At 37.6% G+C, this 26,557-nt stretch overlaps 1 protein-coding gene across 1 annotated transcript; it reads left to right on the forward strand.

Annotated features, from left to right (window-relative positions):
• Positions 1 to 1,647: 1,647 nt before the first annotated feature.
• Positions 1,648 to 26,039, forward strand: spata17 (spermatogenesis associated 17). Its single transcript, XM_012867943.3, has 7 exons — positions 1,648 to 1,755; positions 3,187 to 3,276; positions 5,135 to 5,216; positions 6,604 to 6,654; positions 13,173 to 13,276; positions 18,693 to 18,816; positions 24,441 to 26,039. The coding sequence occupies exons 1-7, from the start codon at positions 1,691 to 1,693 to the stop codon at positions 24,699 to 24,701; spliced, it is 777 nt and encodes a 258-aa protein (XP_012723397.2). The 5' UTR covers positions 1,648 to 1,690; the 3' UTR covers positions 24,702 to 26,039.
• Positions 26,040 to 26,557: the final 518 nt, after the last annotated feature.

Consider the following 26,557-nt stretch of genomic DNA (forward strand, 5'->3'; position numbering starts at 1 on the left):
ATGTGTCTTTATGACCAGTGCTGGCCACAGCACTGGCCCCTCATTTGGGAAGAATGGGCATGGAGAATGACTGGTTGAAAAGGCTTCCTGACTGTGGGAGGTGACTGGATGCATGTTAAGTGACATGTCCCATATGGAGAGATGGAGTAAGACAGGATAAAGAAGTAGTATTCATGGGTAACTATCTTTAAGGGCTAATTGCCTCCCCGAGCAATAAAAACATTTTGAGTGAGAACTGACAGAAGATGAGCAAAAGAAGCCGAAGAGCATAAATAGCAGGTAGTCACACAGAATCTGGATTATTGAGCAGCATGTAAACAGCAGGTCTTTTATGAACGGCACCAGTTCTCTTTTTTTTCTGTCATTTTCTCACAGAGACACACCTGGTGACACCTAATCAGTGTTGTGGCAGGACAAATAGCTTCCAGCAATCCTTACTGCCCTGTCAAAACAGCACTCTCCTAAAATCTCTCTCTGTGTTTCTCTCTCCCACACGCACGCGTTTTTCATAGCCTGTTGTCACAACAACTCTCCAGTAATTACCAGGGTGGCCGCCCTCCTACTGCCCTTCGATGGATGGACTGTGCAACCATGGGTTCGCCCCTGCAGCCATAACTCTACACCTATTTCTGCTTTCAGCTTTTTGCCACCGCAGTAGCCAGCAAATTGGCTTCGGAGAAAGACAGAGGCACAGAAAAGAAATCTCAAGCAGGGTTTCTGACAGAGAGTTAGGCATGCGGGTGCACAGACATGAAACAGCATCGACGTAGACACATACTTATTCATTCTCACTATTTGTCATTTCCCTGTCTTCAAGGAGTAATCTATAATGCTGAGATACCTCTGACCAACTGGCAGACAGGTGTCTTTCCTAGACGAGATACGAGAAACTACACACACAGACAGATAAATACACAGAGGCTTCCCCCCAACACACACAACACACACACAACACACACACGCACTGCTTCGGTAATCATTTTGTCAGGGTAATATGACTGAAGAGGAGTGGAATGAACATGAGAGGAAATAGGAAAGGGAGAGCAGGGAGACATAAACTGATAACTGTTTGATAAAGGTTGATAACGTCAGGAAAGGACGGAAATAGATGAAAGAACGGATGGAAGGGAGCGCTTTGGCTGCTTCCAGATCAATACAAAAAAATCTACAATCTGCATCCAGGGAGCAGATATTTTTAAATGACTTTTCCAGCATTTGTTTTTACTCTTGTATTGTTTAAAAACAATGTAAAGCTGTGGGTGGTACATTGATAAAATAGAAGTTGCTTTTCTCTGAAATTCTAAAATCAAGATCTCTTCTGGAAATACTTTATCTGTGAGTCAGGCAAAATCAATTAGAGATGATTATCAAGTCATTTAGCATAAATTTATAACAAAAACATTACTTTGTTTATGTTTTGTAAGAAAAAGAAAATGTCTCAAAAAGAGAGGTAAACAAGTGATTCAAAGACAATCAGTTCAGCAGTAAACACGTTCAAAAGAGTAAAAATATTCCATGTAAATTTTTTAAACTAAACGTGTTTTAACATAAGTAAGATAATTACCGTGGTTACCTGTGATTTTTTTTTTTTTTTTTAATGACCAATTGTCCTATGAGCCCTGAACGCCTCTTTGGAACGCAGCTGTCGTTGTCAAGACAACAGGTAAACTGAACTCTGGTCTGCGTTGCAATGGCGGACCTGCTCATATTGAAACAAGCAGAGGAATTCAGAAAGGAATACTTCCACAGAAACAGGTTCGTGAAACGTATGTTCACACTTATTGCTTTACATCAAGTTAGAAACAGAGCTCTGGTTGTCGTTAGCAATAACCATTTAGCTAACTGAGACTAATTTGGCATAGAAATTTAGCGTCACGTTAACAGTCATCGTCACATGCATCGTTTTGGAAAACTTTTCCCTTTATATTGTTGTAGTAATTGTGCCGCTCTACCAGCTAACTGTATTTATTTAGATATGCAATTAATGGCAACAAATGTCAATTTATACAGTTTATTTTTGAGTATATTCAATGCTAACTCTAAAACAGAGATTAGCATGCTTACATGTCATGAGATTTATTTAGAATTTTCCACAATGTCCAAATCATTTACTTTATTTAATGTGATGGAAAGCATGTGTTTTAATGGAAATGATAATGCCAGTGGTATGAATTTTAGTTGACTTCATGTGTTAACACAAACAGAACAGAACACAAATATTAAAAAAAAAACTTTTTATCAATCAATTGATATATTGTATACACATAAATTGTAGGAAATGTTGGCAGCTAAAAGCACTGCACTTTATGATAAAAGATAAAGCAAGGATCCAAAAGCAAAATTTGGACTTTTGTTTATAAGCTCACAGCACATATTTCTGAAGTTTTAATATATATTAATTTAACTTTCAGGTAGGATGAAAACTTTTCGAATTTTTGGCAGATTTAGATTTAAAGTAATATTTTAGTTTTACTGATGGGTTTCTTCTTATTAGCATTATTGTTTGCAAATTTAGCAGTTTTCTTGTAGGGTTAAACACAAAAAAAGCATTTTTATGTAAAACTCTTAATAACAACAGACACATGGTTAATTCATTTAATACATGGCTCTAAGTATCTTTTTTGGATTGGACAACCCAATGATTGAAAGATTTTAGTGAAAAATTTTTAAGGTCTAAAGGTGTTGATATCCCAACAATGGGAAACGACAGGAAACGTTATATTTAAAATGCTCAAAAACAAAATACAGTTAAGCAGTTAGGTAAATCCATGTGTGAGATTTCTTTGTGCGATATGGTAGGGTTTTTTCCTCTTAATCTTGGCCCACAATGCTATCAACTATATGCCATTTAAATTATTTCCTTTCAACCTCTCAGAAACTATTTCTACACATGACAGAGAAGTAATGCCTCCCAATAGCTTTCAAAAAACATGTTGATTTTCTCGGAAAATCTCTGACATAGTTGTAACATCAAAGTAAAACCGCTTTGTATCTTTTTAAATGTTTAATTATAGTAACTTTAGGAGGAGTGCAAAGCAAATTTAGTTTAGCCCATCGTTTTTTTTTTTTTTTCTTAGTGTGAATAGTTTATGTTTTGGGTACACTTTACATTATGTATACAGAGCTACAGTGACATAACCTAGCTATAGAGCTTACATTGTTTTCTTATTGGCCTTTGTGCTTTAGGCAAGCTGAGGAGAACAGACAGAAGGAAACCCAGGCTGCAATCCGAATTCAGAGCTGGTTCCGAGCCTGCAAGGTGCGGGCTTACCTCAGGTAGTTCTGCACAGTTTGCATGTGATGAGTGTTTGATTAAAATACCACAAAATAGAAAGACAGATATCCTCCACTTTCCCTTGGTGGGGAAATTCAGTTGCAAGTTCACACACAAATGTAAAAAAATATATATTAACTACTGTGAAGCTGCTGCACAGTGGCGCAGTGGGTAGCGCTGTTGCCTTGCAGCAAGAAGGTCCTGGGTTCAAGTACACCCCTGGGTCTTTCTGCATGGAGTTTGCATGTTCTCCCTGTGCATGCGTGGGTTCTCTCCGGGTACTCCGGCTTCCTCCCACAGTCCAAAAACATGACTGTTAGGTTGATTGGCTTCTCCAAATTGTCCTTAGGTGTGAGTGTGTGCGTGAATGGTTGTTTGTCTCTCTGTGTTGCCCTGCGACAGACTGGCGACCTGTCCAGGGTGTACCCCGCCTCTCGCCCATTTGACAGCTGGAGATAGGCACCAGCAACCCCCGCGACCCCATGAGGGATAAGCGGTTTGGAAAATGGATGGATGGATACTGTGAAGCTATTGAAAATAGCATACTCAGATAAAAAAAAAACATCGCAACTCAATAGGATAACTTCACAAAAATTAAAATGTACATGTGCATGTATATTTGTGCATAAAAAAAAACAACACATTATTTACAAGAAAAGGAAAAACTGTGCAGGAAGGATCTGCGATAATGCTCCTTTGTGCACCTAGGATGCAACAGTCTGTCACTGAAGGTCTCCAGTTTTGCAAAAGCTGCATGCGTGGGGCGGGAATCATTGTCCAACAGGGAATATATTTTTGCCAGAGTCCTTCTGCTACACTGGGTCGAGTGGCATCCTAGGACAGAGATGGATTTACTAATAGAAATTAGCCTACTACTGCTGGCATTTGACACAGAACACAATCATGTACACAGAAAAAGGGACAAAGTAAAAGAGTCTTTTTTTTTTCTTTCAGAAAGCTATAAAACATTCAGCCACAGCTCTAAGAGTTGAGTTCAAGGGAAACCCTGATATTAGCTCGCTCCCATAATTATCCCACTTCTAGAGCTGTGCAAATGACCTCAAGGAATAAATGCAGCTCCTTTAACACAGAGAAATGTATGTCTCTACCTTCATGCTTCCTCCGATGCTGTGACCCTAGCACCATTCTGCAGGGTCAGCAGACAAACTTCCAGACAGTAGGTTAATTCAGATTACTTTAGTTAATTGATCAATGCGTTAAGTGGATAATTAGCAACAATTTTAGCTGCCTAAGTGCAACTCCAGGGTTGTGCTATCCCCACTATAAGCATTGATTTTCTGGGCATATAAATGGCCTTTTGGAAATTGATGGCCTCGTTGGAGGCAGAGAATCGCAGTGGACTTGCATTTAGAGTATGTTTGAAGATGAATACAAATGTGCACCACTGACTAAAGGGGGTGACACTCATCTGCCGTGATTGAAAAGCCTAGAAGAGCAGGGGCCTTCCATGTTCGTGTGTCTCTCTGAGAGCCTACTTGAGAGTATAATGTTTTCTTGACCTTTCCGGTCCCTTTGCTGATTAAATTATTTGCAAAAGTCGTTCTTAAATAAAACTTAATTTATTTCGGGTATTTTTTAAATTTATTAACCCTGTTATTTTAGCTAGATATAAATATTTGCTTTTTGTAATCAGAAGCATCTGCTGACGTGAGCTTTTTTTTTTTTAAATTAAAATTAATATTTTATTAAGTAACCTGTTTCTGATTTAAATGATAAAATAGACATACGGCTTTCCTTTTCCCTTTGTGTATCTCGGAATAACTCCCTTTTCAAAGTTTTGTCATTTTCAGCAATTTTAAATATATTTATCTAATTCTCTCTAATATGATGTTGTTACAGCCATCTGCAAAAGAAAGCAATCATTATACAGAAGACATGGCGGGGGTTTGCAGCAAGGGCACGTGTCAGACAAATGGTGAAGGTAAGTTAGAGCCTGGAAAGCAATAGATGTATTGATTATGTTATGAAAGCACGCATTAGAATTCAATTGCCATATTTCTAAGTCTCTTCCTCTGACCTTAAGAAATATAATTCACTCGTTACACATGTGGAAATTAACACTTAGCAAATGCGATGAATTACGATAAGGAATTCCATCATATCATAATTTCTGGGCTCCATATAGAAAGAGTTTAGTGACAAGTAGGAATGAGGAAAGAGTTGTGTACATCGTGATTGTGTATGTGTGCCTTAGTAAAACAAGGCCCCATTTACAGCATATTGCCTCCAACTGCTTCTTAATTGAACAGATTGTTGATACCGGATCCAATACCCAGCGCTCTCACGTATAATTTTCCCCTGGATTGAGTTTTGTAAATGTATCACAACAAGCTATTTATCATGCCTGTAAATTGACTGTTTGCTAAAGCAGAACTGCCAGTCGCCGTTTGGGAGGCGTTCAAGAAATGGAAAGGAGGGGGCGAGAAGGGGTGTTAAAATAAACAGTGAGGGATGTGTCACAACACACATATGGGCTAAAATGAGGCTGTTTGGTCTCATTTAAAAACAGACGAGCGCTAATTTGAATCACTCAAAATTGCCACGCTGCACTGTTTTGAATTAGCCCAGAGATATTCCACGCTTCACCTCCTCTTTTGCTCTCCGTCTGTCTTCCTCTGTCTCTGGGACCTTATCGTGTGTAATGTGACATGCAGAAGGCTTCTTCACAAAACATCAAGCTGAATTTACAATCTCCTTTCAAGTCTTTGTGTTCTTCCCCCTTCTTGTCCGTCCCTTCTTCTTCGTCGTTATTGAAAAAGACGTGTTGAAATATGAATCTCTTTTATGGCCGACACTCTGGTTTGCTTCTGAAACGTGCCACCAGTGGTCCGCGGGCACGTTTGGTCTGTGACGGCTTGTTGAGTACGTTGCTCAGTATCTCTGGCCCTTTGTTAGTCTCTTCTGTGGCAGGGCTGTCATTGATTATGAAATCCAGAGGAGAGCGTTTGGCCGTCATACATCTCCATTAGTGCGCTGCTTGACTGCCATAGATTTTCTTGGCCCTTGTCTGTGTTAGTATATTAAGAGGGTACTGTCCTCCCCTTGATACAAAAGCCCACTAAACACTTTCTCTCTCTCTCTCCTCCTTCTTCTTCTTTCTCACCTTTTCTCATTGCGCTCCGATTTTTTCTTTTCCTTCTCTCCGTTTCTACCCTTCTTTCCCACCCTCCCCCTTTACTCTGGCCCTATCCGTGCGTCTCTGTGCAATGTATTATGTATAAAGAGCTCTTTATCTTTGATGCCTGCTGTGGACAGATCAGAGGGCCGGGAGACAAGATGTAACGGCATCTTTTCCTTTGTGTTCGCAGGCGGCATATTTTACCGTGAAGATGAATTTCTACAACGAGATGGCGGTCAGGGTAAATATCATGATAGTGTCTTGTATTAGCAAATGCAGCGTCTTGGTGTGGGGACATCCTATTGCTTAGTGTCCGCTGTGAATGGGAGTCCCCATAAATAGCAATCACACTTATTACCAACTAAAACTTATTTTACCAAGTAAAACAGTTCATACTGAAGCTCCTCATTTAAACAAAAATCTCCCACTATTTGAAACTTTTTGTAAAATATTAACATCTGTGCCACTTTTTAATTGCTATGGGTTTCATCATAAGAAGACTGATTGTATTTCTGGGGACATTTATAGACAAAAAAAAAGACCATAGAAATAGTGTTGTATTGTTGCACATACAATGTGGTAAAAAAAAAAGTATTTGCCCCCTTACAGATTTAATCTTTTTTTTTTTTTTTTTACCACACTTAAATGTTTCAGAACATCAAACTAATTTTAATAATAAGAGAAAGAAAAACCTCAGGAAATAAAAAAATTGGAAGCATATATAGTTATTTAATTTATTAAGGGATACACGCTATCCAAACCAACCTGGTCATATGTAAAAAGTAAATACCCCTTAAACTTTATAACTAATAGTTCAAACCTTGAAGACGACAACAGCCTTCAAACATTTGTGAAAATGGCAATCACTCTTTTGTCGCTGTGAAATAACTTTGTCCTACTCTTTTTTTTTTTAAAGAATTGTTTAAATTTAGCCACATTAGAGGTTTGTTTTTTTAGCATTAGAAACCTGTTCAAACATTTATCACAACAAATAATCACCCCAAACCGTTTTTTTAACCATTCAGAGGTGGATTTAAGGTGAACACTCATCTCATGTCTCAGATGAGTGTTCTGCTGCACTTGAGCTAATAAAATTAACTAAATTCACAAACCCGTGACCAAGATTTTCCAGAAGAGATCAGCATCGAGTAATTCATTCTTTGGGGAAAAAAAAAAAGAAAGATCTTATACTTCCTGAATGAAGTACCCACTTTTTGATGCACTGATAATAAAGATACAAATATGGAGAGACTTTGTTTGAAAACACTTAATCTACAATTTTACAGTAATTATGTCTAAAGTAGGAAGCTGAGGAAATAGCATACGAAAAAAAGATAATTATTTGATGTTCTAAAGGGCCTATTTTTTGCTCTACAATGCCATCTTGAATAGAATATTGTAAAAACGTTACCTGTTAATTGGGATGATCATGGCTTTCAGCTAATGACAACTACAAATTCACCTTTTCAGAAAATGTGTGTAGTAAATAAGACCAATAAAACTACTGGATTTTCAATACAAAAATTATGGCCTGTTGAAAACTACATTGCTGGAGTGTTAACAATGTCCAAGTTGCTCTAATAGCAGCCTACAGCTCACCTGGATTGTTGGATAATTTTCCTCTTGACATTACACTAATACAGGGCTTTTCAAATTGTGGGAGTGTCGGCCACCCTTACCAGAGCACTTAGACAATTGTTTTTGATCAATGTTGATGCGGAATAACTGCATTCACATAGGTAAGTAGACGTGAAAGGTATGAGTACCTGTTGCACTTTTTTTTTTTGAGAGGAGGGGGAATTTGCTCTCCACAGACAGCTAGAAGTCCATCAATGACTTTTCACACATGTCTGTTTAGGTCCATGTTAGAATTCAGTTCAAAAAGACCCTCTTCTTCTTGCACTGCTAAAGCATCACTCTGTGTCACTTCAAATGAAAATGGATTTTGCGGCCATTGATTTGCTAAGGTTTCTTCTCCAAAATATTCAGTAAGCTGCTCATTCAGGCCCCTCTAAGTGCGCAATGATCACCTGTTGCAAAGTGTTCGGCCGAAGCTCTTCTTTCTCCACAACATTATCCAGCATCGGCAACATTTCCACAGAGCCCCGTTTAATACGAGCACACCACAAGTCCAGCTTTTTCTGAATGCAGTGACTTGATCTTGTGGCAGAAAGACATGGCTGTCTTTGCCCTACAGAGAGACGTTCAGTGTGTTTATTCAAAGATATCTGAAAGATATGCTAACATTGCAACCCAGTTCAAATCCTCCATATGCTTCAACAGTGGAGAACTGGTGTCGGAAAGGAGCACTTCCATGTGCAAATCACACAAATGAGTGAGGATCTTGCCTCGGGACAGCCATTGTAACTCAGAGTGCAGCAGCAGCTGTTGAAAGTGAGCATCTGTCTCATTGCAGAGGAGGGAGAAGAGACAAGCATTTGTGGCATGTTATTTAATAAAGTTCACAATTTTCACAGCATTGTCCGGCACCGTGGCAGCTCTTTCTGCATCTTTTTAGGAGCTAAGACCTGGCGATGGATGATGCAATGCTTCCAAACAGCGGCTAGGGCCACCGCCTGCACCTGCTTCACCAAACCTCTGTGGCGACCTGTCATTGCTCTTGCGCCATCATTACATATTCCAACACAGCAGTTCCGTTCAATACGATTCTCCTGCGTGAAATAATTGAAAGCCTTGAATTTTACCCTACTGTTGTGCGAGATGACAAAGGCTGACAAAACAAAAACTCCTCCTCAACACTGGGTTCTTTAATATAGTGTGCATACACCTTAACTCAATACAGTTAGCGATGTCGGTAGACTCGTCCAGCTGAATGGAAAAGTGAGGACTGTCACGGATAGCACCCAGCGTCTGTTCTTTCATGTCTGTTGCCATGTCTGAAACGCATCGCTGGATGGTGTTTATCAGACATTGGTGAGGCTTTCATTTTGCCAGCAGCATCTTCTCTCAGCATCATGGACATGTCTTTAGATGCAGGTAAGTCTAATGTTTCACCAATGCTGAGGGGTTTACCTTCTTTAGCTATATGTAATGCCACATGATATGATGCTTCAGTTGCCTTGCCATTTACAGTGGTTAAACTACGACTTAAGTTTTGCTGTGAGCGCAGTTCATTCAACCTACTGTCAGAACATTCCAGGGGCTTGGTCACCAAACTTGGGTGTTTGGTCACAGTATGATGTCTAAGCAGACATGGTAGCATAGCATCATTAGCTAGCAACTCTTTACAGAGAAAACACTGTGGTAGTGAAGCAGTTTTCCTGTGTCATAGACTGGTTTAAGATGCCAAAAAAAAGTCAGCAGCTTTTTTTTTTTTTTTCTTCCCAATTTTTCATCCTCTGAAGTACTCTGGCGCCCCCTAGAGGACCCACTCTCCACAGTTTGAAAAGCCCTGCTCTATTACATAGATTCTCTATGGGGTTTAGGTCAGGCAAGTTTGGACGGCCAGTCAAGCACGGTGATACGATTGTCAATATATTATGATCAATGGTAAATTTCCTTGGTTCTCTGTATCAAGTCCTGAGGACCCAAAAACGCTTTACACTACAGTCAGTCATTCACATATTCACTCCTACATTCACATGCTTACATTGGTATGCTACATTGTAGCAACAGTTGCATATGATCGGCGCCACCAGGCCCTGTGACCACTGCCAGCAGGCAAAGCGGGTGTCTTCCCCAAGGACTAAACGACTGAAATGGACAGAGCATGGGTTCAAACCATCAACTAACTTGTTACAGGAGGAGCTCCTAGTTCCAGTGCTACTGTCACTCCAATCTGCTTCTTTTAGCATATTAGGCATTTGCCAGTTTGGTCCATCAACACAAGGCAAAATAAAAATCAACATCTTCATAAAGCTTTTCAGTAGAGGGAAGCATGTAGGGGGGGGCTGACATTTCTTGGCAGCCTTTGGACTAGATGAAACACAGTGGACCAAACACAGTCACATGATATGACTAAAATTACTGACTGTGGAAATTTCCCACTGGACCTCAAGCTTGCCACTCCTCTTTTCGACCATGGGACCTTGATTTCCAAATGAAATATTAAATTTACTTTTATCTTAAGGGAACTTTGGATTACTTGTTGCCAGTTCTTTTTCTCCTTAGCTCAGATAAGAGGCTTCTGGTACAGCAGATTAACACCAGGATATATGTGTGTGGCTACTCTTGGAGTGCTGACTCTAGCTGCAGTTCACACCTTGTGAATCTCCACCAAACTCTCATAAAGGCTTTTCTTTATAATCCTATCAATGCTGTGGGTATTCTTGTTACTTTTGGACATTTTTCTACCACACTTTTTCCTTCCTCTCAACTTTCCATTGACACCCTCGCATAGGGCACACTGTGAATAATCTGCTTCTTTTAGCATTGACTTATTATGGGTTTCTGTTATCGTTGATGACTGTGTGTGAGACAACTGTCTCGCCAAGTGTATGCCTAGGTCATAAAGTCAATTTTTTTTTTATTAACATGTAGCAATACAATTTTCTGAGAAACAGAACTCTAGGTCTTTATTAGATATAAGCCATAGCCATCAAAATTACTAGAGATAAACGGCTGAAATATCAGTGTGTAGCAGGTCTATATAACATTAGTTTAACTTTTTAAATCGATCCACTAAAGTAGATAAACTTTTTGATGATATTCTAAATTAATGAAATGCACCTAAAATAAGGTTAAGACTGTACTGAAAGTGTAACACAGTATATTATGGCACCAACCATATTTTTACCAACTAAAATAGAAAATTGTCATGAAGTTGTTGTTTTCCTAATTGAAAATAAAAAGTGAATCATATAATATACAGGTCAATGTCAGCAAATCATATATATCATAGTTTGGTTGTTAGAATTGTGTAAGGAAACCTATTCCCCTTTCTTTTTTATACAGCTATAAACTTTGTTTTAACAAACCCTGTCTTTATCCTGACAGCAGTTAGTATATTGTATCTCATAAATCACATCAATGTAACCATGACTGATGCTTGGCAGTTTTATGAACAGACACCCTATGTTTTTACAGTTACATATATTCTTTATTTTTTGAGCTAGATCACATTCCTCTTCCACCATAAAATTGGTTGAAAGATGAGGAAAATGGTGAGAAAAGTAGATAAAAAGGACCATGGTCCATATGAACAAATATGTTTGGAATATTTTATTTTTGTTAGAAATTGAAAACTTATTGTAGACTTTACAAGTATAGTAACCCAAACAAATAAAGCTGGACCTCCTTGTTTAACTAAATGCACAACTATAGAAAACAACCATGTGTCTGTCACTGCATTAAAGGTTACGGCCAAAGTCAGCCTGTGTAGCAAACCACATACTTCTATGTAGGCCCTTTATTATTCATTTAAAAACATTTTATATTCCAATAATATTTTTATTACTTTCAACAGAAAACATTATTAAAATTTATTGGAGAATGAGCTAAATGAGTCTTTGGGTCAATGGTTAAAAATTTAAGGAAGTACAGGGTTTAATCCCCACACGGGCCCTGTAAAGCTCTCCAGCAGTAAGTTTATTCTATATTCCACTGTGTTTAAGAGTTTCTACCCGGGCATTACACCACCCACACCTCCTAGAAGCATATTTTGAAAATATGTATAAAGTGTTATAATAATGTTAAACAATTAGAGTCAAAAGATTTTACATTTACTATAACTTTTTGAAGCTTTTCAATACGTAGGCCAGACTTTTACATGTCCGGCCTATGAATAAGAGAAGGTGGCACTCTCAGCGTGAGTCTTAGGACTTCAGACAAATGCATTCTTCTAAGAGAAATAGTTTTTTGTATATATGTATAAAACACAAGATAAAAACCACGACAGACAATAGAGTCAATATGCAAAACCTATCTTAGGAAATTAGCAATTTTCACTAAGTAAGTGGTCATTGTTTAAAGAAAAAGGGGGGGGGGGGGCAGTCATCTTTAGATCACATTGAAATGTTTCCTTAATCAATGTTGACTTCTTTCTTTTTTTTTTTTCTAATCTCATGTGTTTTCATCGCGTTGTGTTGAATAACAGAAGAAAATGTATTAAGGCCATAATAGAAACTAGTGTTTACATGCTGCACCTCGTATTTGTATTAGACTCAACAGCATTGATTTCACTAGTCAACAGAGGTCAGCAAGAACTTGTGGTGCCAATTACTTTATTTAAAATTATCTATTGACTGGCAGATCAATGCTAATTCTCATTTTGCTCATTGTTGTTTTCCCACAGCCTCCAATTCTCCTCCTCCTCTTCCCTCTTCTCATTGCGTAATTATTCTTTTACCTGCCATTGTTTTAATCTTCTAATTAGTCTGAAGGACATCCGCCCATTGCCTTAAAATGGTCCGCCGATGTGTGAGTGGGCGTATGTGTAAGCTAATCTGCAGCCTGCTCAGTGAGTGTGGCCTGAAATGGGTTAAATATATAGAGCTCTGACACTTGTCAGTCTCACCTTGAATAGCCTGTTTGTAACTGTCTTGCAGTATAAAATGCTGCATATGATTTATATGAAAACGACCACAGCACAGAACACATAAAAAGAGTGGTACAGGCCAGAGACTGCTTAGCAGATAATGTGTTGTAGAAAACTTAGTGTGTTTTTTGAGGGCACAGCAAATTAGTAGGTGTTGAAATAATATTATAAAGAAAAGTTGCATTTTTTTTTAGTAATTGTAAAATGTTTATTTTGTCTACTGCCAAAATTCTCAGTGCAATGTTTCTCTGTAATTCCTACAGATTCAGCAAAGATGGAAAGGATTCTATGTCAGGAAGTATGTCCATAACTTTTACGCTCGGAAAACCTATCTGGAGCAAATTCTCATAAAGAATGAGCTTGTGAGGTAAGACATAAATTATGCCTCAGAGTACAACATTTTTATTTTTATTTTACTATATATACACTGTACAATTACCCTTCCTTGGAGATTCGTTTTTGTGTTCTTTAAGTATATTTTACTGGCAGCACATTTGTCAGACATAATCCCTTCCTGAGTTTCTGTGATTGTGAAATTTTTCAGATTACCAAAAAAAATTGTTAATTGGTTTGCACTTACTGAATGAAATATATAGCTATTTATGAGAGACCTAGAGTGTTGGAAATACTATTAAACCCTAATTTCAAATGCTTTTAACAGTGTTTTTCTATCAAGAGATATCACAGTCATCAAGCTGTCACAAAGTATTCTAAATGTCAGGCTTTCGGAAAAGAAAATCTAGAACCAAAAAGTAGCTACTACATGCTTTTAATAAAGGTAAATTTATGTAATGGGCAAATATAAAGTTGAAAGCTGTAACTAGACGACTAAAATATAGCTCAGTGGAAAGGAAAATGAAGAGATATGAGAAACCGAGACATGAAGAACTGGAGTGGAAGGTAGAAGCTGAGAAATGATTTCTTTAAAGTGCTCAAGGCCAAGAGACAAAGAAGTGAACATGTGAAGAAATTAAAAATTAACCTCTGATTTGAACTGCAGCTTGTACATTAATAAAACATGCTCTGCTTCAGGGCTTAGTGCTCAAGAAACACCATCTTTTTTTGACAAAAAACTATCATGTTTAGCTAATAGCCCCATTTTTAATGTGGCTAATACATTTTATCAGAAAATATCTCTAGGCTGCTGCTAAAATTAAATGTAAATTTGTTAAAGTACTCTTTGGATCACTGGCTTTCATCCTCACGACCCCACCTGCATTTCACCTTACATCTTCCTTTTACAAGCTTTTTAAAAAAATAACAAGACTAAGTCATTGAGGCTTATACTATACTATACTATACTGTACTAGACTATACTATACTATACTATAGGTTGTTTATGTGATGAATTAAATATTCTATATTTGGTCCGGTGATTGCATCAGAAACTTATAACATCTTGTTTTATTTGTGCAAGTCCACATATGGACTGAGCCACATGCTTGATCTGCTCAGGATGTTAAGTTATCCTTTGCTTCAGATAATCACATGTTTATGCAGTGCCACTGAGGTCATGATCAATTAACACCGTTCCGTAATTCATTGGAAACATCCGTCCTGTGTTAGGCATTTAGTTCTTGGATCACTCATGACCTGATCGCTCACCCCAGAAAGTTCTGCTGTTTAATCCACCAGCATGTCACCCCCCCTCCTCTATCTGTCTGTCTGTCCAATTCACTGAACACATTATTGAGTGCTGGATTAATGGTGTCCATTGAGCGAATGTAGTAGTAATACAGTAGTAGTATTGCAAAACTGCTTTCTGTCCTTTCACACTCATAGTCTCTCGTCCAGTCTCTCTCTCTAATGACAGATCACCCCTGCACAAAAACCATCTGTGCCATTTCATTAGGTACAGCAACCAACTAATCCCTGCCACTTAAACCATCCTCTTCTATACACGACTCCCTTCGTCTCTAACTCTCGCTTCTCTCGTTGTTCCTCTCTATCTTAATCTATTTAGCTCTATATCGTCCCTCTGCCTGCCACAGGTTCACTGTGTCCATCTTCATTCATCCTTTCTCTCCTTCTGCATAGCCTAATGAAGTCAGGACCCCAGTGCAGTCCCCTCTCTGCCTCAGTTTTCCTTGATACCCCAACAATTTATCACTTTGTCAGGGTGATACTTTAAGTTCCCAAGCTTTATTAAGGGCATGCAGCGGGACGATGGGGGCAATTAGTAAAGCAGAACAACCACGCTTTGCATATTTACTAAATGTCCTGGTGTCATGATGGTTGCCACCACTAACATGGCCTGTTGACTACATGAATTATTCCTCTATCTGGTATAAACAGCTGGGTAATTATTACTGGCATAATCAGATAAATAAGTCTCCCTGTGATGCTGCAACACTGTAGTGAAACCCTTTAACTTATCCTTAAAAGTGCCAAATAGGAGGATTGAGGAGAATTTGCGGATTGCTGCTGGGCTGAGCTGCACAATTTCTTTGCTATAAGCTATATTGCCCCCTTTTCTCTCCATACTTTCTTCTTCATGTCTTTCTTTACTCAAGTTTTCTTCATTCCTCTCTCTCTCTCGTGTCCCTTCCAAGGACATTCATGAAAGGGGAGCTGCTATGGTGGAGATAGAGCAGGCCTGCCCTGCGATCACTCTACGCTTCTGTGCGTCAGTATTTCTTTTGCTGTTCTTTCCTTCTGATCCATTCTGGGTACAGACAAGTTCACTTCTTCAGTCTGATTGTATTTGTATGTTCTATGTGTGTGCGTGTGCTTTTATGTGTGTGAGGACGTTTTATTAGAGCGTAAAACAATAGAAAGAAGTAAGGTACAGTCAGAACTGTATTTTTTTGTTTTAAAAATATTGATTGGGGCATTTTACTTTGAGCCATTGTTTGCCTTAATACCCTGTTAATTTCATTACTTTAATGGACCAATTAATCAATCACCAGTCACTTAAACAGACACACTGTTTTAGGCTGCTGAAAACTCAATGCATTTAGTGTCACAGTCAAAATTGACCTGCTGTATAGACACTCTTTGCCAACTATTGAATCATTCAATTGGAGCAATTAAATCAGCCAATCAGGTCAAGGCTCCATTAAGTATTTAGAACCTGGCCTATTAGCTGCTCTGGTCTTTGCCTGTATGACCAAAGGTGTGTCCTGCTGTCCCCTGGTGCCTCACTCTCTGATATTCCATCAGTCCTTGAACCCCTGTTGTGAACCAAAAACTAAATTATTGAAGAAATACTGAGAAAGGTAGCTGTACGATATTATACATTTAAATAAGTTAAAAGTCCAGGGCAAAAATGTCAGCAAGGGCTTCCAGTTATTGGAAAGTATTTATGCTTGATTAGCATGCATGTTCAACTGCTCAGCTCAATTTGAAGTCAATGTGTTCTACCTCATCCTCTGTGGCCTGGCTAGGATTGTTTGAACAAGTGAAATACGATTAGGCCCTAGCTACACTACTACTGATATTTTTAATGATAGTTTCTCCCTTCTTTTTCAAAAGAAAAATGTTTTATTTTGGATTTTAATAAAAAAAAAAAACTTTACATTAGCTGAAGATCCTGAGCGTATCTAGACCAATGTTGAAAATTCCCTTAAAATAATTTAGCTAGTGCAGGTTTCAAAAATACCCACTTTAAAGAGAAAAAAAAAAAAACTTGAGGAGCAAGCAGAGCAGAAATATAATATTTTTGCCAAATATCTAGGTTAGTGTGGACAGGGTCTTTAGACTCTAAAGTCCCCAGATACCCGTCTGGTAATTTTGGTATTAAACTCAGTGAAGTGGACAAAGTCCACAGGATCGAACATCCTGGTACCAAAGACCCCAAGAAGACCCAGATATGTTCCTCTTCCATGCCTGATTGATCACAGCTGATTTTCTGGCAAAAGGATAATTTGCTTATGAGCTCTGTATGTAACAAAGGACACAAAGAATTTTTTCCTTAGGAATTAATCCACTATAGTCGACTCAAGTAAATTTAATCTTTTTAGTTTACAGCTGATAATGAGAGAAAAAGTGGATTAAAAGACACACATACACACATTTCCAAACACACACGCAGCAAGAAGACACGTGCCGCGTGCCGAACAGGGCTAATGAGGGCTGTATGTTGTGGTGGCTGGTTGGGTCGACACAGATCGAGGTGCCTTCAGCCGTTACAAATCTGTTTGGCTTTTGTCCACTACACAGCAATTAATAACACTAGGACTCGGGGCAGGGAAACAAAGGTCACCTATTCAGCCAGACCAAGACAAACACATGCGAACTCAGACACAAATTTTTGCGTGGAAGCAAACTCTGTTAATAATTGGGATTAAACACGATAGCATATTACTGATGCATACACAGACTGTGCCACAGACTTACAACAGTTTTACTGTCGCTCTCTCAAATCAGAAATATACAAGCCCAAAAATACAGATTCATGTTCTGAGAGGTGGGAATATACATATATAAAACATGCACCAGGAGGTTTGTGAATGATATTTTCACAGTAAACCACAACTTTACGTTTTACATTAACAGGTAATATTCCTGTTACCTTAGTAGACAAATAGAGGCCAACAACCTCAATATTTACACTTTCATACAAATACCCACACTATATTAAATAGCTATGCTTAATATTATAAACATACACATTGAAACTTGCTCCTTTTCTTATTACACACAAGCACACACTGAGCTCTGCATATTTCATTTATTTTGTAATTTAATCTGGTTCTCTGGGAGGAATGAGAATGCAAAGGCAATGGGACCGCATTGTAATTCCCTTTTAAATGTCAGCAGCCGCAGAATGTGTTAACCTCACATTACAGAAACACTTTGAATATCCGGATTCAGGTGTGGAGACTTGTAATTGAAAACAGAAGTTGGATAGGAAGAGAAGCGGCAGAGAGGAATTAAAGGGAAAAGGGAGGGATCGGAAATGAAAAAAGATGCAGGACTGTTGATGAGCTCTGGCCAAACTCTTATTGGTATTACGCTGCGGAAATAGATTGGTTTCACTCTTAGCTTTGTGGGCGTCTCTTCAAATTATCATGGCGTATGTGTTTTAGTAATTGTTTCCAATTCCCCTTTAAGTTATTACCCTTTTGTAACAATAAGGCTGTGTGATTGTGGAATGAAATAGCTGTGTATGGGGTTTTAATGCATCCCATTTAGCCAGCTTTGCTAAACAGATGTCACAGACAGACCTGTCCTGGCTGCTGTGATGAAATATATCCATCATCCTCCCACTTATACCCTCTCATGCTTTCAGTTTGCTTTTTTCCCTCCGTGGAGTCTCATTTCCTTGTTGTTCTCCCACTGCTCCATTGCCTTTTCATGTCTGTCCCTGTGTGATTAGGCAGTTTTTTATTACTCTGAAGGACACTTCAGGGAATCGTCAGGCTGTCCTTAAAATGCATACCAACACCTGGAAAAAATATAAAATAATAATTAGGTTGACATTGTCAAATTCCCTCAGACTCTTGATAATTTCCTAACCTGGTATAAAAAGTGTAACTCCAAGACTGGGACAAAATTATACACATTTTTAGTTTTTTAATTTTGAAAATTCACCACACAAATGGTGGATTGAATTGCTTATCATACGTGAAGGAAGTAATTTTAAATCATCGTCATGACTAAACTAGATTTTATTTTTTATTTTTGACCATTCTGTTATTGTTGTGTTTGAATTTTATTTAGAATGTTACTCTTGTTTTCTTAAATTAACTTAGTCAAACACGAAAATAAACATTATGCGTCTATTTATAACATTATGTGTCTATGTATAAATATTTGTCTATGTATTGTGCTTTGTGTAGGAAAGAGTTGGATGAGATCGGGGAAGCCCAGAAAAGAGAGAACGAACATCTGGAGGCTGTAAAACAGCAGAAAAACAAAATTCACCAAGCTCATCAATTGCACTATCTCATCAGCACGAACCAGGTTGGTATATGGTAACACAAACTCTAAAGCAAATTATTTGCCATAGTTCAATAAAATTGCATTGATCAGACCAATGTTTTACTGTTTTACTGAGGACCAATAATAAAGTGGGACTCCTTCCTAATTTTCCCAACAAACATTTAAGGACATATCAAATTGTTCCTTTGTATTATTGTGATTTGTGATTATTACCGGTATATTTTTCCCTATCGACATGAATTATTATGTCTTTATTTTATTTATTCTTTTGAAGTTTTCTTAGCATTTTTTTACCACTACACCATGTTGACGCTTCATATTTGATTTTGTGCTATATTTATATATAAATAAAAACGAAGCTTCTTCCTTATTTCTTAAATATACTTAGAGCTAATAAACTTATTTAATTTGCATTAGTCTCACTGAGACACGACATCTCATTTACAAGAGAGATCTGTTACATGCTATACCTGGACAGTTAAATGTGCTTGGGTTGACTAAGATTGAGATAAGCTCCCAAGGTAGGTTGGTCCTCTGGAGACGGTCCACACGGGGGAAAAAATAAATAAATAAAACAAAAACAACTGTTTCTTTTTTTTCATTTTGTCAACAGAAATGGGCTGTGTGGAGTTAAGTTGAGTGTGCGCGCATAAGTCCTCATGGCTCTTCTGATGTGCTGAGTGGAGTATTTTAGTTCTTCCCCTGGTACAGGTGCACATGAGTGTGTGTGTGTGTGGCATCCACAAATCTCCGTGACTCCCCACTGGGATCATAATGAAGACAAAGCACACTGGTCACTGTTGATTCAGCACCACCACTCCTCTCACTTTTTCTGTCTTATTCTTTCTCTTTTTCTCTCCTTCATGCCTTTGCAGCCAGTACTGTCATCTTCTGGTTGGTTTCAAAAGGCTTATCATCAATGACATGACTTTTGTAAGTTCTGAGCTGGAATAATTTAAATGCGATTACTCACTGAGGTTGAGTAATGTGTGTTTTATTTTTCTTATCTCAAAATAAACGAATGATTTGATATAAAACGCAAGAGCAAACGGAAAACAAAGGTAAAGTTGTTCTACTCTTCCTTTTTTTCTATCTTTCTAACTCACTATATATTTTTGTCTCCCTCTCTGTGCCTCTGCATATGGCAGGGGTATCTTTCCCATAGTAGCTCTGACCTTGTCAGCTGTGAATAGATGGCTCTCCACCACAGTTCATCCTTCCTCACTTCTCGGACCCTAGCCCACACACACACACAAACCCATGTACACGCTCGCTCACACACTCAAACAGATACTCTGACACGGCTTACCAAAAGGCCCTAAGTCCCTCTGACAAAGACAGAGATGCAGTGTTCCCAGGGTCAACATCATTGTTCTTCTCATAGCTGGCTTGGTACTTTTGGGGTTTTGTGTGTGTGTGTGTGTGTGTGTGTGTGTGTGTGTGTGTGTGTGTGTGTGTGTGTGTTCCAACAAACTTCAAAGAACATACATTTGTCTGTGTACTAATATATTTAGACATTCATTTGCTGATATTATGCAGGTATAGAAACAGTGTGAGATAAAACGTCCTGTCCTGTTTCTGATGACCCAAGCTGGGAACATTTCTGAGTCTAGTGTTGGATGCAATTCAGTTCAACTCAGTTTATTTATAAACTTCCAGCTATTATTGTCTCAAGCCGGTCGTTTCTCTGCTGCATTGGATTAGTTTAGAATAGAAAACATTTTTTTATTTTCTTGTCCTACACCATCAGAATAGAGGAGAATATAATTTGTAGTGAAAGTTTAGCAAATTGTTATGCATAACAAATAAAAAATCTTATTATTGTACTGAATTGTTTATGGATTTTATTGGCTGATAGATCAACTACTTTAAAAGAAACCGTAATGTGGGAGATGCAACATATTTTTCGCCGCTATCCTGCAGTTATAGATAATGGATAAAGCATTATATTGAACACACGTCTCTTTATCCAAGGATGGAGATCCTGGAATGTTCCTTCTATTACTGATATCAAAGTAATATTATTGTGGTTTGGTCCATCCAATTAACCTAGGAAAAATAAAGTATTAGTTTTAATTTGGTGGCATTTTATAGATAAGAATACACTTTTTTAAACTTACTAATTTCCTGTTCTTGTTACAACATAGAATGATTAGTTAAGTTAAATCTAACATTTATATTAAAAATTATATTATGTAGCAGTGAACTGTTGTCTAATTAACTAATTTCTAAATGCAGTTTTAAAAAGGATGAGGTTTTACTTGATATAACAAGTCCCCACTTCTGACTTCTTCCTCTTCTCTCTCTGTTGTCTCAGTCTTAAAGTGGCTTAAATAGGAAAGAGTGTTATTAGCATATAGAGTAGATACAGAGTCCTCTGACTTGAAGCTTTGGTCTCTTAATTAACAGACAGGCAAAAGGACTACTGTGATTTGAATAATTATTACTGATACTGTTGGTGCCTTATCTCTTCCAATTTTAAAAGCAATAAGTCAAATCTGTGTTTGTGTTTAAATGCATGTGCTGTACAACAAAAAAGATTTTAGTGTTTTGAATTTGTCTATCCATTGTTGCCTTTGTGCTTTCATAGATGGATGGATGGATGGATGGATGGATGGATGGATGGATGGATGGATGGATGGATGGATGGATGGATGGAATGAAGGACGGTATGGGTGGACAGGTGGACAGGAGTTTTCTTAAAAGGGACATATCAGTCAAAATGCACTTTTTTACTTTTTATTTATTATTTGAGAATTAGAAGTAAGACTATAATTAGACTATAAGAAGTAAGACTATAATTAAGCATTTAATGTCTCTGTCCATCATATCACAGGGAACTATTCCAAAAATGTAGACAGATGGGTCCAAGTATACATCAATCCCTAAAACACTTTTTATCTCTAATTGCACATATTTACAAAATTGAACCACTTTGGGGCAATCTGAAAATATGTGAGTAAAGCCACCCACCTTTCCATAATTCATCCAACACAACTGAAGATGTCTTACAATATGTTGAGGTGATAAGTGGCGTCCTTAAATAGTGCATCAATCAAACTCCCACCATGTCGGGCTATTGCTTAATATGAGTCTAGACCTGAGTATTTCCTCCCATTCATAATCTGTTATCATAATATGTGCCTCTTACTCCTATTTCTCCTTAACTTTTTTATTATTAATATTAGATCCATATTGTAGGGATTTATATAATTTTGAGATCAGACTTTTTTTTTTATTCACCTTTTGTTATTGATAATAGAAGCTCCTCAATCTTGGACCTCAGAAAGTTTCCGCCATTCACTACTCTGAATATAATGCCTGAGTTGCAGGTTTGTATAAAAATCATTTTTTTGGCAAATTGAATTCCTGTTGAATTTGATGGAAAGGTTTCATTGTTGGATATTTAAAAATCTTGGCTACAAATACCAACCCTTTATTTGTCCATCTCTAGAACCCTGCTTCCATAATAGCTGGAATAAAATCGGGGTTCTTAGCTATTTTCCAACTTTTGATATATAGTAGATTCTGATCAATTAAATTTCTGTTTTATTCTTGACCAAATTTTAATTGTTTCCTTGACCCAGTAATTTTGAATCTTGAGATTTATAGTTTATCTTGAATAGGGCTGGACAATGAATTGCATTTGCAATACAATCCCAATTTTAAAAAATGCAATTTCCAAATTGCAGAGGTCTGCAATTCTATTTAATATTATTTATTAATAAATATTATTAAAGTTATTTAACACATAATGGTGAAGACACATTCTTTAGGTGTGGGCATGTTTAAAGTGGGTTTGTATCCACATGGGAGGGAAGAGAGTTGCAGCAGTGAGATAATCTAATTGTATTATTTGTTTTATGCTTTTCTACCATACACCTTCAGGAATTTCACCCTAGAATTAGAACTGGTCAAACTGTTTAATACATGGACTTGTTTTTTGGTTGCAATTTGCACTTTTATGTTCAATGAGGATTGATGTCCAACTCAACAAGCTATTCTCTTGAATAAGATAAGATAGCCTTTATTGATCTCACATTGAAGAAATTCACATGTCACATAAATTATTCTAATTATTTATTAATCAGAATAATCATATTCTGATTAATAAAAACAGTTAAATTTCATGTTTTAAAGAGTCCTTGTTTACAAAATGTTTTATTTACAGGCCATTTTTTGTTGCTTGTGATTAATGCAGAGGAATGTCAAAATTAAATCGCAATCACAATTATGGTTGAAATATATCGCAATTTAGATTTCTGGCAAAATTGTACAGCCCTAATCTGGAATCCACTTTTTTAGCTCTTAAATACATCTTGTTGTGCACTACTATTCTCTAAGAGTGCAGAACATTTGGATGTAGTCTGTCCAGGAGCTGTGTAGATATATTTATATTGTTCGTCACTGTATTTTGCTGTGGAATTGCTAAACAAGGTAGACTTCCAATTTATCAGTCCCGCCAATCAGCCATTTTCATATCTGAGAGCGATTTTGTAGTCCAAGCTGAAGAATGTCAAAGCTACAATTAGATAAGTCATTTGTTGTTCATCGCACTGTCCCCCAGCAAAAATGGCCAAACAGGGTGAAGGGGAATGCTCTGCTACCTGGAGGGGGACAGGATGTGAAGTGCCTCACTTAGATTTAAAGAGACCACACTAAAATGAGTTGCTCTCAGATGCACCTCAGAACAGGGGCATAAAAAAGGGAACTTGGAGGTAAATTAACGAGGAATTAAAACCAAAGCATTGCCGTTCCATAATGTTAAAAAAAAAAAAAAAAAAACTGAAATGTCTATGTCCCACTGAATGCAGCTGTGATTGAAAATGTAGGGCCCTTTCCACCTGTAGATGTTTGTATCATAATTACATAATTTTATTGGGACAGGCTTGGTGAGCTTCGGACAAAGGCAAGGCAAAGTTTATTGATAAAGCACTTTTCAGTAATAAGATTCAAAGTGCTATATTCTTTAGCGCTGCAACTAAAGATTTTATATTGCTTCTGTCAGTCGGCCCCAGGGCAACTGTGGCTACAATGTAGCTCACCACTGTCAGCGTGTGACTGTGTGAGTGAATGGGTCGTGTGAAATGCTTTGTGGTCCTCTGGACTTGATAGAGCACTATACAAGTACAGGCCATTTACCATAAGTAAAATCACACTGAAATCCAGCAGAAAACATGTAGTGACCAGCAGGAAAATAAACTGTCCCTTAGGTAATAATACGCCTATGGGCTAGAAATATTGCATGATTAAGGAATGGTTAACATGGAACAACTTCAGCATTTTGGGTTGACTCCAGTCCAACAGAGTCCAACCCTGATTTCATCACACATGGAAAGAGCCGAGCAGAGACATTCTCAAAATACTTTTGAGATTTCTTAAAACTGGTGCTGTTCATTTAGATCCATTCATTTAAGATTCCATCATTGTTTTGTTGAAATACCTCAAATTGAAAATTTTTTGTCAGATGTTGAACAGAAATTAAAAAAAAATGTCAAAAATGTTAAATGTTAAAAGGTTACTTAAAATTTCCACATTAAAAATAGCTACAGCTTTTGCATAAACTTCAGAGCCTCTGTCTCTGTGATTATCTCTAGTTTTCCTAAATCTTGGGCTAACCTCTCTTTCTATTTCTCTTCTTTTAGCTCCCTGGGGTGTTCAACTCGCCTTATAGACAGACCCCTCATGAGATGGAACTGCTGTTGAGGCAGGTCAAGTATCAGGTCCCGGCAAGCCTGGCCCACAAGGATACAGGTTATCCCAGGGGCATCCGTGACTCAGTAGGAGTTAGTTTCTCTGGGTCTCTTGAATCTCAAGGGACCATATCCACCAGAACTTGGGATTTAAGGACCAGACTACCTCCAATTGCCAGCAGAAACACAAGGCAAAAGACTAAAAGACTGTGACAGATGAGGCAGATAATTGATTAAAATGAGGTAAGGTGCAATACTGAAATTCTAGTGTCAGAGTAATAGCAAAATGGAAGACAGTGTGACAGCCGCTTTAAAGCCCAGCTGGATCAGCGGCACCTCAAAGTACACCTTTGCCTGGACACGGGGATCACAAGGATACCAGTCAGCAAAATCTGTCCTTCATATGACTCAAGCAAAAATCTTAAGCCTATTTTTTGCACCTCTAACAAGTGAGCCTTTTAGCTGTCACAATTTTTGTCAATTGTCAATTTAATATTAAATAAAACAATTAATATTCAATCGGAGTAAATTAATAATTAGTGTATACTTTTTTTTATTTTTCTATAACATTTAGTGCTACTTTTGGATTGATAAGTTTTTGTTTAAGTTGGAACCTAGCGGAGTTTAAAGCTTTTTAATCACTGAAAGAGTGAATAAAATACACTACTTCAGCAATTATTAAAAACCTTGGCCAATTTCTAGCCCCTCTCAGAAATTTGAATTTAGAAACTTTCTCTGCATTAAAGCAGGCTTGCATGTGAAGATCTAACTTTAGGTAACTGGAAAAAAATTTAAGGCTGGTTCACATGGCAGATAATTAGCCCGATTTTGGTCCTGATCTTCTCATTCCGAGAAGCGCCGATTATTGCCGTGTCTCTTAAGATAATCTTAAAAGAATATCCTGCCATGTGTGCTGTGTTATTTACCTAACTCACTGCCATTTATGTCAAAGAAAATAAAGAAAAGCCTTGTTTCCTCCAGAGGATTGTGCAAAATCTTGAGACTTGTGTTTAGGCTTTTGCATGTGAATGTTTTCTCATTGAGAAAAAGCAGTTGGGGCGGGGCTTACAGTTCAAACTAAACTCTTCTCCTCACTCACTTGACCCTTAAAGCTTAAAAATGTATTTATTTCCATTTGATAGCCGTGTCATTGTTTCATTGTGTTGAGGCATCTGCTATGAGACAACCAGCTCTATAAAGTATGATCCCATCAAGTCAAATAAAACTTAAAAATGTATATAGAAAACTTTTGAATTGAACGTGACATGAGTATTTCAAGCATCGTATAGTAGGAATAATAGGTTATATCATCTTGCTATTGATATAGCTACTATATTAATGAGTAAGTGTGGAGATGTAACAGTCATTTGAATTTTTTTCAGGCAAAGGGCTTTGTATATTATCAGGTTACATGATGTGAAAAGTATGAGCTGAAGTAACACTTGCATTTGTCTGTTTTTTTTAAAGTACTTGAGACATTAGGAAACACACTAATACGCAATTACTCTTAAATATGTAGTATGACTGAGACTATTAGTTGTGCTATTAAAGCATCATGACACCAAGATGCATTTCATTTGCCTAATTACAGATGTCTGTGCTTTGTTTGCATTAGCGCTTGTTTTCAGGGCAGGAAGTTCCTCTTTTCTTTCGTTTGCACTCTCCCCTTTACCTCACACCCCTATATCCCTGGTGTGATAAGTATCTAGTAGTGATGGATAAGGTTGAGGTGCTGGCTGTGGAAGTGGTCAGGCCTGGCCACTGATCCCATAGCGATAGGAGCAAGGACAGGGTCCCTGTCCCTTCCTCTATCGCTCCCCCTCATGCTCCCTCCTTCTATTTTTTAAAACAAAAAAAAAACAACTGAAGGTCATCTTAAACAAGGCAAAAACTATACAAATTAATCTGTTTTGCAAAAAGTTTATCTCCCTTCAAAGAAAATTCACAATTAATGGGTCTTAGCTATAAAAATGTATGTCCAGTGTTTGTAACCTAAAAAACGACTCACATTGTCAGGTAACCACAATAGAAAAATGTTCCTATATGTGTATTTTTTTATAAAGAGGACA

The sequence above is a fragment of the Fundulus heteroclitus genome, chromosome 4 (assembly GCF_011125445.2).
Source record: "Fundulus heteroclitus isolate FHET01 chromosome 4, MU-UCD_Fhet_4.1, whole genome shotgun sequence".
Lineage (NCBI taxonomy): Eukaryota > Metazoa > Chordata > Actinopteri > Cyprinodontiformes > Fundulidae > Fundulus > Fundulus heteroclitus.